This window comes from Montipora foliosa, chromosome 5 (genome assembly GCF_036669935.1).
Source record: "Montipora foliosa isolate CH-2021 chromosome 5, ASM3666993v2, whole genome shotgun sequence".
Taxonomy (NCBI): Eukaryota; Metazoa; Cnidaria; class Anthozoa; order Scleractinia; family Acroporidae; genus Montipora; species Montipora foliosa.
Genome location: NC_090873.1, coordinates 3,635,102 through 3,647,826, shown reverse-complemented (window position 1 = coordinate 3,647,826; position 12,725 = coordinate 3,635,102). Strand labels below are relative to the sequence as shown.

Sequence of the window (12,725 nt, the reverse complement as noted above, 5' to 3'; positions counted from 1 at the left end):
TTACATCAAACCAGTCGTAACTACCAGAACCGTCTACAACAGCACATTTGCTCTGTTCATACATTGCCTTTACCATTGTAATCAATTTTGATGGAATATCATACTCTCCCATTATTCCCCATAAAATACCTCTGTCAATGATATCAAAATCCTTCTCGAAATCCACAAAACAAACATACAGGTTGGCATTCCACTCGATTACTTGCTCAAGTATGTTTCTCAAAATGAACTTCTGTTCGATTGTTCCCCTTCCTCTCCTAAACTCTGCCTGCTCTTGTCTAAGCCTGGTGTCAACAGTGTCCCTAATTCTTGTGATAATCACTTTGCCTAATACTTTCGCGGCCACAGGTAGCAGTGTTGTTTGCCTTAAGTAGCCGGGTGAAAAGTTAGTCTTTTCTCTGATCTAATCTCTGCCCAAAATATCGTGGGGATTCTCCGCCTCGGTATTTCCAAAACCTCCTTGCAGCAGTCGATCGATTACATATCGAACTCACCCTACTGCCTGACTACAAAGTCAAAACCCTCTACTCGAAACTCGCGCTCCCTTCGCGCAAATGGCTTCCCAGCACAGCCGCTGAGGGTCTGAGTACGAACTGGGAAGCCGATATTGACTGGCGTATCGCTCATGGAATAGTGAAAATCAGGGATTATTTACACCGCTGGCAACGGATGGGCGTGAGCGAGCGCTGCCCTGTTTGCGGCGAAATCTATTATCCTGTTCTCACATCTTCTGTGAATGTACGCTTGCGCCTACAGTTTGGGCATGGGTTTTCTCCCTGGTCAATCAACTTTATTCCTCTCCTCTCGGGTTTTCACCACCTTTAGTAATCTTTGAACACGGCCTCCCTAGTGGCTCCCAACACACCCATTCTAAAGCCTTATCTAGTTTTTTGTTTAACCTCACGCTGAACGAACTCTGGGCGGCGAGGAACCTTTATACCTTCGAAGGCCGGGCGTCCAGCGCACAAAATGTTGTAAATAGAATCAAACACGGCGTTCGCCAACGCCTTTATGCGGCCTTCAACCTGACGTCTACATCAGATTTCGTTTAGACCTGCGGACACAAACAACTATTGTGCAGAGTCGACAATAAGACCCTCTCGGTCCTCATTTGGCATTTTACCGCGCCCCCCGTGGGAGACTAAAGGTTTAATTTTTATTTATACTATATTTCTCTCTTACCATTCATGTTTATAGTATAGTCGTTGTACTGTTGTCTTGACTTATGAAATTTGTTTTCAACTTAATAGCGTCATCTGTACATACCATATAAGGTCAATGTTTTACGCTCTATTGCAAATCGTAAACTTGTGAAGTAATAGCGGTAGAGCTTTCTCTACACAGCCCATTGTATATATGTAAATAAAAGGAAGGGGAAAGAAACCAGCTATCCATGGGTGCTGATTGACCGGGTGAAATGGTTGTGCGCATGCATGATGTGTTGGCCACACCGGGTTGGTGCTGTGGTGTGTCTCCTTACTTTTTTGTTTTTTTCACTTGGAGGTAAAAACTGCCGGTTTTAAACTTTAGTGGTCTCTTGCCTGACAGTACGCTGACGAACACATTTGCCATGCTGGACTGCCGATTCCCTGCACGTGGGCATTGTAAACGAGTATGCGGAATGCTCCTGGGCGTTATGTGGTTAAATAAACTCTACTACTACTGCTACTATGATTTGCTGTTGATTTGAATCCAAGCGCATCGTTTTACCAAGATGGGGAGGTGTTGAAATTTTCTTTAATGAAATTGTAGTTTCTGGAACCGAATAATGGGAGGTGGGATTTGTGAAATAATAGGCTGCCCAGTTGCTGATCCTTTTGATACTTTCGTACACCGAGTTTCCTAGATTGCGCGCAAAGTTAAGAACTTAAGTTAATTCATCCTTAAAATGACCAACAGCGTGCAGATTTTCTACTTAAGTTGTAAGGCAAGAATGGAGATAAAAAACGTGGATGTCTTTGTTAATCTCTTGAAGGGTGGAATGAAACCTACCAAGCTGACTTTAAATCATCTGCACGGACTTGAGTGTCTGATTTTACACTGTCCCTTCTGGGCCATTGGTGACTTTCTGGGAATTTAGTGATGCTTGGACTGTACTGACTGTTCCTTCAAGGAATTTTTAAGGTCACCAACTTCCTTCACCCCTTCAGCAAATTGGTAAGCGGGTAGCTGTTTGGTGTTTGAGATGAACAGAAAATGCTCTTAATAATTTGGCAAGATGCTAGAAAAAGATAACCGTGCCACTTATTGTGGTTGTAAGTTTAACATATCCAAGACCACGTTTGACGCATTTATCTTTAATACCTCAGAAGCAGTCACGTAGTTTGTCAAGGCGTTTAAACTTTTATGAGAACTCTTTAAGCTAATGGGCCACTTTACAGTTGTTTGCTCAGTGACGTAGCCTATGTATGGCTGCGAGGCTGCCGGTGACATGGTATCGATACAGACCTCGCTGCTTTTATCATGTAAATTGTGTTGTTGTAATTATAATTAGCATACATTATCATTAGAAATGCAAAAAAGGTTTGTATCAAAACAGGGCACCGGCAGACTCGCTTCCATTCTTAGGCCAGGTAACTTAGCCTCGACTGTAAAATGGTCTATTCTTACTCGTTCTTTTGAGCCGACAAATTTACTTTTTGTATTTCCTGATTCTGGCTCAGCGCGGTAAAAAATTACCGCTTCCACAAAAGCAAGAATTTTGCCGGATTCATCATTAGCTGTGGCAATTGGCCCTTTGCAGCTGGCGATCACATGGTACAAAAACCGCCATACTGGAGAGCAAATAGCGCACTGGGGAATCTGAAACAAAGCAACTTAATTTAAATTTTCTTTGTTTTATATGTCCCAGTACGCAATTTGCTCTCCAGTTTGGCGGTTTTTGTACCATGTGATCGCCAGCTGCAAAAGGTCCACTGATCTTTAACCACCTTTGACCTGAGCCGTGTGTTCGGTTGATCTCTGCATGTCAATAAAAGGCCATAAAAGTCTTGGGAACGGGCTTCCAAAGGAAGCCAGTTAATGGTCAGCTAAGCGCACTGACGTGTTACAGGAAAGTTAAATCAAGCCACCAGAGGCCAGTTATGGTTGTTTCAGTACAAATTAACGATTTAGTTTCTTCAATTCACGACTCACGATCAAGGGTTTTAGCAGTTCGCGTTTCACAGAATGCACTTGAATCACGATTCACAGGACGGTTTTTCAATACATCACGCGCCCCCTCAAACCCCCGCCCCCCTCCCCCCTCCTCGGAGAGGAGCGCAGGGATAAAGAGTTGAAGTTAACCTTCATGATATAAGCTTTTTGTTCATTTTTAGCAGGCAAGAGTTGGCAAACACTTTTGTATATATATTTTGATTTTTTGAACATGGATTTGACGATTTAATTTGAGTTTGACTAAGATGCAATAAATTTGATTTTGTCGATTAATTGTGATCAGATTTTGGGGTTGGGGAGGGCGATCAATCGAAGCAGGCTACCCCGGTAAAAAACGTGACAACCTAAAATTACTTGTCAAAAAAATCTAGCCGGAATTTAAAAAAAAAGGAGTTGTTACTAAAATGACGACGAAAGCTTCAAGAATGTTATCAGAAAATATAATTTAACATTATTGTAACTAATGATGAAATGGTATATGAAATGAATCATATATGAACTGCGGATATGAAATCAGTAAAGCTATGATCTTCGCAGTTATGAACGCAATTTTTACAATTGCGTAGAGAAGCCTGAAAAATTCAGGACTTCAACGGGGTTTGAACCCATGGCCTCGCGATTCCGGTGCGACGCTCTAACCAACTGAGCTATGAAGCCACTGACGTTGGGAGCTGGTCATTTGTGGGTTCTAAATGTATATGAAATGAGTCTGAATTTTTCAGGCTTCTCTACGCAATGGTAAAAATTGCGTTCATAACTGCGAAGATCATAGCTTTACTTGATTTCATATCCGCAGTTCATATATGATTTATTTCATATGCCATTTCATCATTGATTCATTCCTCACGGGACCATTAGAACCCACAAATGACCAGCTCCCAATGTCAGTGGCTTCATAGCTCAGTTGGTTAGAGCGTCGCACCGGAATCGCGAGGTCACGGGTTCAAACCCCGTTGAAGTCCTGAATTTTTCAGGCTTCTCTACGCAATTGTAACCATAGCTGCGAAGGTCATAGCTTTACTTGATTACTGTAACTGCTGGACAGTTTGAAATTTCTTCCGTTTATACGAGAGAAAATAAGCTGCGCCTTACATAAGACGCGAACACCCCGTATAAATGGTACAAAATCTACGTTCACGGCCTTCTCAAGCCGCGGCTTATCCTGGCCTGGGAGTTTATACTCGTATAAATAGTTCCTTTTGCGTATTATGTACGCCGCGGCCAGAGTAAGCCGCGGCTTATTTTCTCTCGTATAAACGGCCCTATTGTCGTTTCACGCCATCGCGCGAAATAGAAAAGGACCAAAATGGAGAACATATGTACAGAGTGTGGAAAATAATTCTATTTTTTTTGCTAATTACTTCTGTTAAATTTTTCCGTTCTTGTCGACGTCATCCTTGGTTATTGAAGCTCCTTATTAAAGTCCCACCTTCAACCGATAGGCATTGCGTGCCGTGGAACAATTTTCAAATACGGTAATCCCGTCAAAACGTAAATTCAACCAATCAGATCGCAACGATAAGCAATGCGAATTTCCATAACAAAAACAATCGGTCGGAAAGCCTGTCGGTTGAAGGTGGGCCTTAACTTTCGTGTCCCGTTAGACGTATCTCTACTATGAAGTGGGAAGCTTCTGGCGCATGATTTAAACACATTCACGTTTCTGCTTACGAAAAGTGTGTATATTCGCCAACTTCTTGCTTGGATGCAGGGCTGTATGAGGCAAACCGAGGCACTTGCCTCAGTCATTTTTGCGTGATTTCAATAAAGCGTGATTCCAGTATTGCTTTTAAAATGTACTCATCATAAAATACCTACGAAGAGAATTTAACTATGGACATTGCCTCAGTTATAGTTTTTTTCTGGCTACGGCCCTGGGATGGCTTTTTATTTCCGTTGTCATCTGTTAAAAATTAGCTAAGAAATGTGGATTCGGCAAGAAAATCTCCTCTTCCCCTCTGTTTCAAACCGAGTCTTCAGGCGAAAATCCCACCTGAATGGTGAAATTGAAACGAAAGCAAACAACTCGAAGCTACATGAAGGTGTGCTTAATTTTCTTGCTCGACGGACTGCTTGAAAGAGACTGCCGCGGTTCGGTATTTAGCTACGGGCAACAGCTCGCTCCTGATTCTAATCAACAGGAACACCAAACAAACAGCGGTTCCTTCCAACACATGGCGGCCAATAACCCACTCAATTTACAACATGATCTCTTCTCAAAATTAACGATTAGCGTTAATTTAGGACACTGTGTCTCTGGACGTGTGGTAGCAGAGAAAATAAGGAAATAAGAAATCATATGCGTGGATTGGATTTGAACTGGGAGCTTCTATATACTCTATAGGAACCGCTTCTCTCCGCTTCACCACTGAAGATCAAGACACAGCGTTCTTGAAATTTTTTTTTAAGTCTCCCATATAATATCGCTGCTGAAGAATTATTAGGCCTAAGTTAGATTAATAATATTATTGAAGCCTAAGGTTTGATTTTAAAATGTTTAGTTTTGTCGTGAAGTTTGGAGACCGACCTTTTGCAGTGTTGATGATATTGTTTGTTGCCGCATTATTGTTCGTTACAGCATTATGAAAAAGTCAGGTAAAACTATGATCCTCGTAGTTATGGACGCAATTTTAGCAATTGCGTAGAGTTTCCTGAAAAAATCAGGACTTCAACGGGGTTTGAACCTGTGACCTCGCCATACCGGTGCGACGCTCCTAGATTTTTCAGGGTTCTCTATGCAATTGCTAAAATTGCGTCCATGACTGGGAGTATCATAGCTTTACTTGATTTCATATTCGCAATTCACTATATGATTCATTTCATATATCATTTCGTTCATTATGAAATATTGTTTGAAATGTTGTCCCTTAGCAGCTAGCGGTGTGGTGGTCAAGTGGTTAGGTGACAGGTTAATAATGAACATTCCCAGGTTCGATTCCTACGTCCATACATTTGGGTTGTTGGGTTGTCTTTCTGTATGACCATTTCATGTAATCCATATAATCCATATCAAGCTTTTAGTCTTCTAAATTAACGATAATTGCTGCCGCAGTGAGTGAGACTGAAGCGAACGAACGAGGCAGCTCTCTAATCGAGAGAATTGAACACATTTTTCATCGAAACGCAAGGAATTGTGGTTATGCGCCAATGGAGGAAACTGAGATGCGCAGGATGATGTTTTTACACAGAAGTTTTCTGTTTATTATGTTTCACTGAGTCTTCACTGCCACGCGAAAAAAAAGAAATTTAAATCTTTCGATCAAAAAAGCCAAGAACTTGGAAAGCTGTGGGAAACAAGGTCTGTGCGGTACATCGCTTCCGAGTTATTTATCGAAGCGTTCTACGCAACTTTATATGGTTTTGTATGGAGACGCCATGTGGTCCACCAATATTGCGGCCGCTAATCAACGAAAATACCTACTACCGACATCATTTGTCCCGCAACTGCTCGAGTTTCGGTGAAGTGTGCAGTCATCACCTAACAGCGGTTTCTCTTGCCCAATGCAATTTTTGCCGGGAGCGAAGATGCTCACTTGTGATTGGTTTACAGTTGAGCTGGAATTGTGATTGGCTGATAGCTACGGAGGCTTCTGGCGGTTGAATCAAATATTTTTTGGCGGAGTCTCTCGTCAGTTTCTGATAAACAAAATAATTTAGAAGAAGATCAGAGAAAATCCACGTTGAAATAGCATCAATGGAGCAAACAGAGGGATGCGACAAGAAAAAGTACAATCCAACAGACTTGCCAAGTTGTTTTATGACACCAGAATCGCCCGGAGATCATCAATTTGGGCGCTCGGCTCCGTGTTACGATGAATCCTCTGCATCCTGTTTCTTATCTCCACCGTTGTCGCAAGAAAAGGTTTTCAACTATCGAACTCACTTGGATTCCCTTCAAGAATTGCCAAAGCTTAATTTAGATTTTGATGATGGCGATCGGGAAGAATCAAAGAAACAAATCTTTCAGCGTTCACCTTTGCTTCCAGACGATCGGATTATTGGTAGACGCATCGGAGAGCAAAGTGTGGACTTCATATCAGAGCTTTTACTTCTAGGCTGCTCCGCTATTTGCGAAAAGATCTGTCGTTTCCTAGAACCTCAAGATCTATGCAGGTTTGTCTTTAATATTTTTTCTCTTGATCAAGTTGATGATTTGCATTTTTCAGTTTTCAGTAAACTGTTAAGACAATAAGAATGAATATCAAGATAATGAGCTTAGTAAATTCAAATTAGTTTGCCATATTTTAAACAAACCTAGTTGTTTTGGACGCATTTGAGCATATGTGTCCTTTCTTGAAAGAAACAGGACTCTTTTATAACATATTTACACGCTTTCAAATATTTATCTTATTTAGATTTGCCTCTGTGAGTTCGAGGTGGAGAAAGTTTATTCAACTAAATTGTCATGTTCGGGACAGATGGAGAGGATTCGTCGAACAGTGCGAAGAACATTGTATTCAAAAGGGAAAGGTAAAATTATAACTTGGAATATTTTTAATTAACATCATTCCACTTATGTGGAAAACAAATAGACAAATTATAACACTTGACTTTTCAGCTTTTTACATTTTAAATGGAGTAAAGAATATTATTTTCCTTTTACAGAAAGACATCCAAAAAAACAAAGAAAAACCCTTGAAAATTCGAGTTTGAGGATAAATTTTATACATATAGCCCATAACTAGTTTTGCATAATTATTGCTTTTTGGGGGGAAAGATGTCATGGATATACCCACCGCGAGTCCCCTAGGTTTAACTCTCATTTTACAGATTAAGTCTAAGTGCCCATTTCAGTGATTAGGTTTAAACTGTCGTTTATCTTATTGCTATGGCAATATTTAGTTCTAGACACTGATTTAGAATGGTCAGTTTTTTAGAGTTATGGTTGGTACATATATTCATGAGATCCTTGCCTTTTTGGGATTGGCTGAAAAATTGCATGGATGTTCTGAGTGATGCTTTGCTGTACAAGCAATGTTCTTTGAGTTCAGGAAAGACAATAGTCGATATCATTGAAAATTAATAATTATTGATCATTCATTTAAGGGCTTTAATTTTTCCTCCAGGAAAACAAGGGAACTCCACTTTATCAAAAATCCACTTTCTATACAGATGTAGCAAGATTACCATTTCAAAGTATAAACCTGAATACGTTGCATGAACAGAAACAGGATTTACAAAAGGAGGTGACTGAGACTCCACATTCGCAGATTTGCAGTCACCCCCCAACAAGACAAATTCGAAATGAACTAAGGCCCTGCCCGAAATGCACGTCGCCTTCAAGTGCGTCATTTTCAAACGAGGGACATTTTCAGTGCCAAAAATGTGGCTTGAGGTTTTGTTCTGCATGTCTTCGAGATACTGAACGGCATGGAAATGCAAAGCAATGTGATGGACTGTCAACAACTATGTCACGGCCTGATCAAAGACTAAGATCCAGAACTTCTGGAAGGGACATTGTGGGGAGCAAAAAAGTGAAGGACAGACTGAGAAGACTCTAATGCTAAATAAATAAATTTAATAGCAATAACTTATATCTTAAGTTATCTAATGAACATTAGGTAGAATTTTAAATTAAATTAATATAAATTTTTTTCAAATGTATATAACGGTTACTCTATAATGCATATTTTTAGTTAGGTGATTTTTTAATTTGCTGTGTATGTTTTATGCCTTTATTTTAAATTAATCTAATTGTGTATATATATTATGCATACGTGTATTTCCACCATCGTTCCAAAGTGAAGACAATATAATTATTGCAGATTCATTGGGAATCTCAAATTCATACTTCATCGAATGGTTTGTTTTTCACTGTCATCAATTGCTGCAAGAGATTGTGACCAAGTGCACATTCTCTATCAGTATTGGTAAGCCTCTAAATGTAGTCTTTGTTTTCCACAGTCCAAAACCTGTTGCCAACAATGCACTTGATGGCAGGAAAAACTATGATCCATTATTGAAAATTTTGACATGAATGTCATTAAATGGGGACATAGTTTTTAAGTGAACCTAGCTGTTGTTAACCCTTTCACTCCTGTGGGGTTCCCCATTGACAAGTAAAATCGTCTGGTGTTAGACAGTAAAATTTATAAGTCTCATGTGGCCCTTACGGGAGTTAAATGGTTAATGGGGACATAGTATTTGAGTGAACCTAGCTGTTGTTAAAGTCAGAATGTTTATGAAAGCCCCAAAAACTCTTTCACTCAGGGATTTAGTTACTCCATTTGAAATAAAATCAGACTAGGTTTGATATCTGCCTGTGTTTGTTGCATTTTTGTGACTCAATCTTCGTTTGTGTTCAGACTATAGCACTAAATTAGCCTTCTGATTACCCTATTAGATGGAGGGGAAATGAAGTGTGTAAACTGCCGAGTCCAAAAGTTGGATAGATTTAGATGTAATATATCAAACACGAGAAGGAGTGGTTCATCAGATAGCCAAACACCAAGAAGTGAGTTGAAAAATGAGGCCGAAGGCCGAGTTTTTTAACCGATTTCGAGGTGGTTGGATATCTGATGAAACACTCTTTCGAGTGTTTGATATTGTTTCTCAAACGAATCAGCATTTTAAGAGATATTTGGGATCAAAGTTGGCAAAATTTTATGCTAATTAAGACCACATATCCAAACTTCCTTTTTGGGTTATGAATTATTAATGAGTTTGAGAATGGCATATATAGCTGGCAGCTGGATGCTGCCTGTCATAAACCAATGTGACTCCTTTTTCTGTTCTTTGTTCAAAATATGTTGTTAGATCAGAAGAAAATTTCAAACTTCAGGCTGACATTTTGTCCTTTAAATCCCTGAAATCTCTCTGTGTGCTCATACTGAGTACAATAATGATCCAATCCTTGATGTCTGCTTATTCATCCTCTGTCAAGCCTTAAAGCTTGTTTGGGGAATGTGAGGAAAATTTAGCCGTACATGCCAATCATTTTCAAGGTGACTGCAATATCTGGATAATAGCAATTTCTGTACAGAATCACTTAGCTATGTAACTGTTGTGATTTTATCTTTACACAAACATCATCTTTCTATTTTTAACTTTAAGCTTTGAAATGATCATTAGAGTTTGGAGCGCAACTTTATCAGCAACAAAAATTAATGAAATGATCACTTTTAAGAATTCTCTCTGTTGTTAAAATACCGGTATGTCTTCCATACAATCTATACTTCATATCCTCTATAGGTTTATCATAAACTCACAGGGAAACGTAAACGCTTTGTTTATAGTAGAAGTGCACTTAGCTATCAAGCTAGTTTGCAGGCACCCCACTTTTAAATAACCTGTAAGAAACAATGATAATCAAAGTAAACAGAAACATGATTAAGAACCCCAACTGGCAGGAGGCAACCAGTTGGCGTGGTAGAGTTGAATCAGGGCAACAGGAAACAAATCCAAACCAGAGGTTACAATGGGGTTTGAACCCGGCGCAACCGCGTGCAACCTCAATGCCATAACCACTGAACCATGTCGCCTCCTGTGACCAGCTCCCATTTGGCTCGATAGGTCAATAACTGAGCAATTATTGGTAGGCGCACTGCAGTGATTATACTGATAATGCAGACGCAGACATTTTTCCAGGTGTTATTTCTCTCCCCCACTATTTTTCGGGGGAGAGAAACAACAACCGGAAATTCATGTGTTGCCGCGCTAGAAATTTGCAGGCTTTTGTTTTTCTGCTGCCAAAATAGCACTCATAGACTTAACATTCTTTCTGACTTTTCATATAATCTGCACTTCATAGATATCCATCCCTAGAGGTTTGTCATCAGCTGACAAAAGTTTGAACATGGTTGATGATCATCTTGCTACTGAGAAACCTTGCGACCAACAGAACCAAAAAGAACTGATAAACTTTGAGAACATTGCTAGAAATTTACATATTATAAGAAGTTAGTTGTTGTCCTTCAGTAGCATATCGAGATTAATGATTCCAAGTTCGAGTGAGGCCTAATACTACATGTACCGTGAAGTTTTTATACCCAATTATTCCATCAGAGATCAACCCTAGTATTGGAATTGGGCCCACACAAGGACAGAGAAAAACTCTGACCAGGGTGAGATTTGAACCCCCGACCTTCCAATTAGACCACCGCTGCCGTAATCTTTGTAGAGAATAATTTGCAATTGTCGCGGTCACTTCGATCAATGCCCAAAATTCAGCTGGCGCTCACCCCTTTTACAAGTAGTGATTTTCACCGACGGTGTCAGGTTGTCGCCCCAACTTAAGTCTAGGGTTAGGGTGGATCCGTAACCGGTTAGGATTAGGGTTAGGTTGGAACAACGTAACTTGGGGCAACAAGGCGACACAACCTACATTCTCACCAGCAACCGGCGCTTGGCGACATCCCTGGTATTTTACTGGATTTTGTTGGTGGAAAGGTGCTTGTTGATGACTTGTCAACATGCACAGTCATCTTGGTTTGAGTAACCTGTATAGCCCTGGAATATATGTTCCTTTTCACGCATTCCACTTCATTTCTTAATTTTTTCATTGTTTTATTCTTTTTAAATAGGAAATTGGTTGTCAAATGAGAGGATCAAGGTAAATTAATAACTACCGAAAGAAAGATTTTGTAAGCTTTCGAACTTTAGCCCTCCGTCAGTCAGAGCGAATTGACAAAGGACTAACACTTAAAATGTCACCTCACAAATCTTTCTTACCGTGATTAATTTTCTGATATCAACTTGCTCAATAAAACTAAATTTGTGTTTCATTCCTCACTGATGCTAACATCCGTCTGTTTTGAAAATACCTCCCTCTGGAGCAATTTCAGAATACCTTTTCACTTTTGTCCTTTTGTGGTGGCTGCACTTGACGAACAAAGCATATATCAACACACGTGATTCATAATTATGCGAACGAGTGAATGGGTATTCTAGAATCAGCCCGCCCCTCCCCCACCTTACATTTTATAGCCTCATACCTTGGCTGTTACACCGTGATATAAAGCCGATGTAGAGGCCACAGCACACTCTTACACCATATTTTAGTAGTATTTCATTTGTCATTGGAATTAATCTGACTATTTATCTCGTTTCCGTTTATTCCGCATCGCTAATATGATCAATCAGGCCATACTGTTCCTTTAGTTTCAAGGATTTTGTCATGAAATCTTTCTCGATTTTTTCCTCTTCCTTTTCTTTCTCTTTCAAAAACTCGTCCCACTGTTTCTTTGATTGTTCTTTGATCTTTTCTCGTCTGGATCTGTTCAAATCCTGCTCTTCTTTCTCTAAAATATCGTGACACCGTTGCCTAGCGTCCTTTAACCGATCTTGAATTTCATTCAATCGCTCAGCCAGTTCTCTGCATTCTGGAATTTCATCTTGAATTTCATTCACGATTTTTAGAGCTTCTGCGAGCCTCAAAGCTTCCCTGTCGTTCCTTTTGCTTTCAAATTCACGAATTACGAATTTACATTCGCTCTGTAGGACAGCTCGATGATCAAATAGTCGAGAGTGAACTCCACCGACATCACGAACAATCTTTTCACCCGCCATCTTGAAAGTTACTTTTCCAAATTTGGATATGACCATATTTGGACGCATTATCTTTTTGGCGC

General features: G+C 39.9%; 3 protein-coding genes across 4 annotated transcripts in view; 2 read left to right on the top strand and 1 right to left on the bottom strand.

The window, feature by feature from the left end:
• The window catches only part of LOC138003402 (polyadenylate-binding protein 1-like), a 22,030-nt gene extending 19,827 nt beyond the window's left edge, over positions 1 to 2,203 (top strand). The window contains exon 7 of one of the 2 annotated variants that reach the window (XM_068849451.1): positions 1,976 to 2,203. In XM_068849451.1, the coding sequence (XP_068705552.1) occupies positions 1,976 to 2,080 (105 nt within the window). In that variant the 3' untranslated portion in view covers positions 2,081 to 2,203. Of the gene's footprint in view, positions 1,644 to 1,975 lie in introns of those variants that run through there. The other variant, XM_068849450.1, reaches the window with a different exon arrangement.
• A 4,545-nt stretch (positions 2,204 to 6,748) lies between these two features.
• LOC138003400 (F-box only protein 5-B-like) lies at positions 6,749 to 9,408 on the top strand. Its single transcript, XM_068849449.1, has 3 exons — positions 6,749 to 7,269; positions 7,512 to 7,626; positions 8,223 to 9,408. The coding sequence occupies exons 1-3, from the start codon at positions 6,851 to 6,853 to the stop codon at positions 8,655 to 8,657; spliced, it is 969 nt and encodes a 322-aa protein (XP_068705550.1). The 5' UTR covers positions 6,749 to 6,850; the 3' UTR covers positions 8,658 to 9,408.
• Positions 9,409 to 12,207: 2,799 nt separating this feature from the next.
• LOC138004593 (biogenesis of lysosome-related organelles complex 1 subunit 5-like) lies at positions 12,208 to 12,699 on the bottom strand. The gene has a single exon (XM_068851145.1). It carries the CDS (start codon positions 12,697 to 12,699, stop codon positions 12,208 to 12,210), a length of 492 nt encoding a protein of 163 aa, XP_068707246.1.
• Positions 12,700 to 12,725: the final 26 nt, after the last annotated feature.

What these genes read in the sequence shown, in the direction of transcription:
- LOC138003400 (XM_068849449.1), top strand. Translation starts at nt 6,851, where the DNA reads ATGGAGCAAACAGAGGGATGCGACAAGAAAAAGTACAATCCAACAGAC. An exon ending in GAACCTCAAGATCTATGCAG is followed by an intron (nt 7,270 to 7,511) that starts GTTTGTCTTTAA and finishes TATCTTATTTAG; the next exon opens with ATTTGCCTCTGTGAGTTCGA. An exon ending in ATTGTATTCAAAAGGGAAAG is followed by an intron (nt 7,627 to 8,222) that starts GTAAAATTATAA and finishes TTTTTCCTCCAG; the next exon opens with GAAAACAAGGGAACTCCACT.
- LOC138004593 (XM_068851145.1), bottom strand. Translation starts at nt 12,699, where the DNA reads ATGGTCATATCCAAATTTGGAAAAGTAACTTTCAAGATGGCGGGTGAA.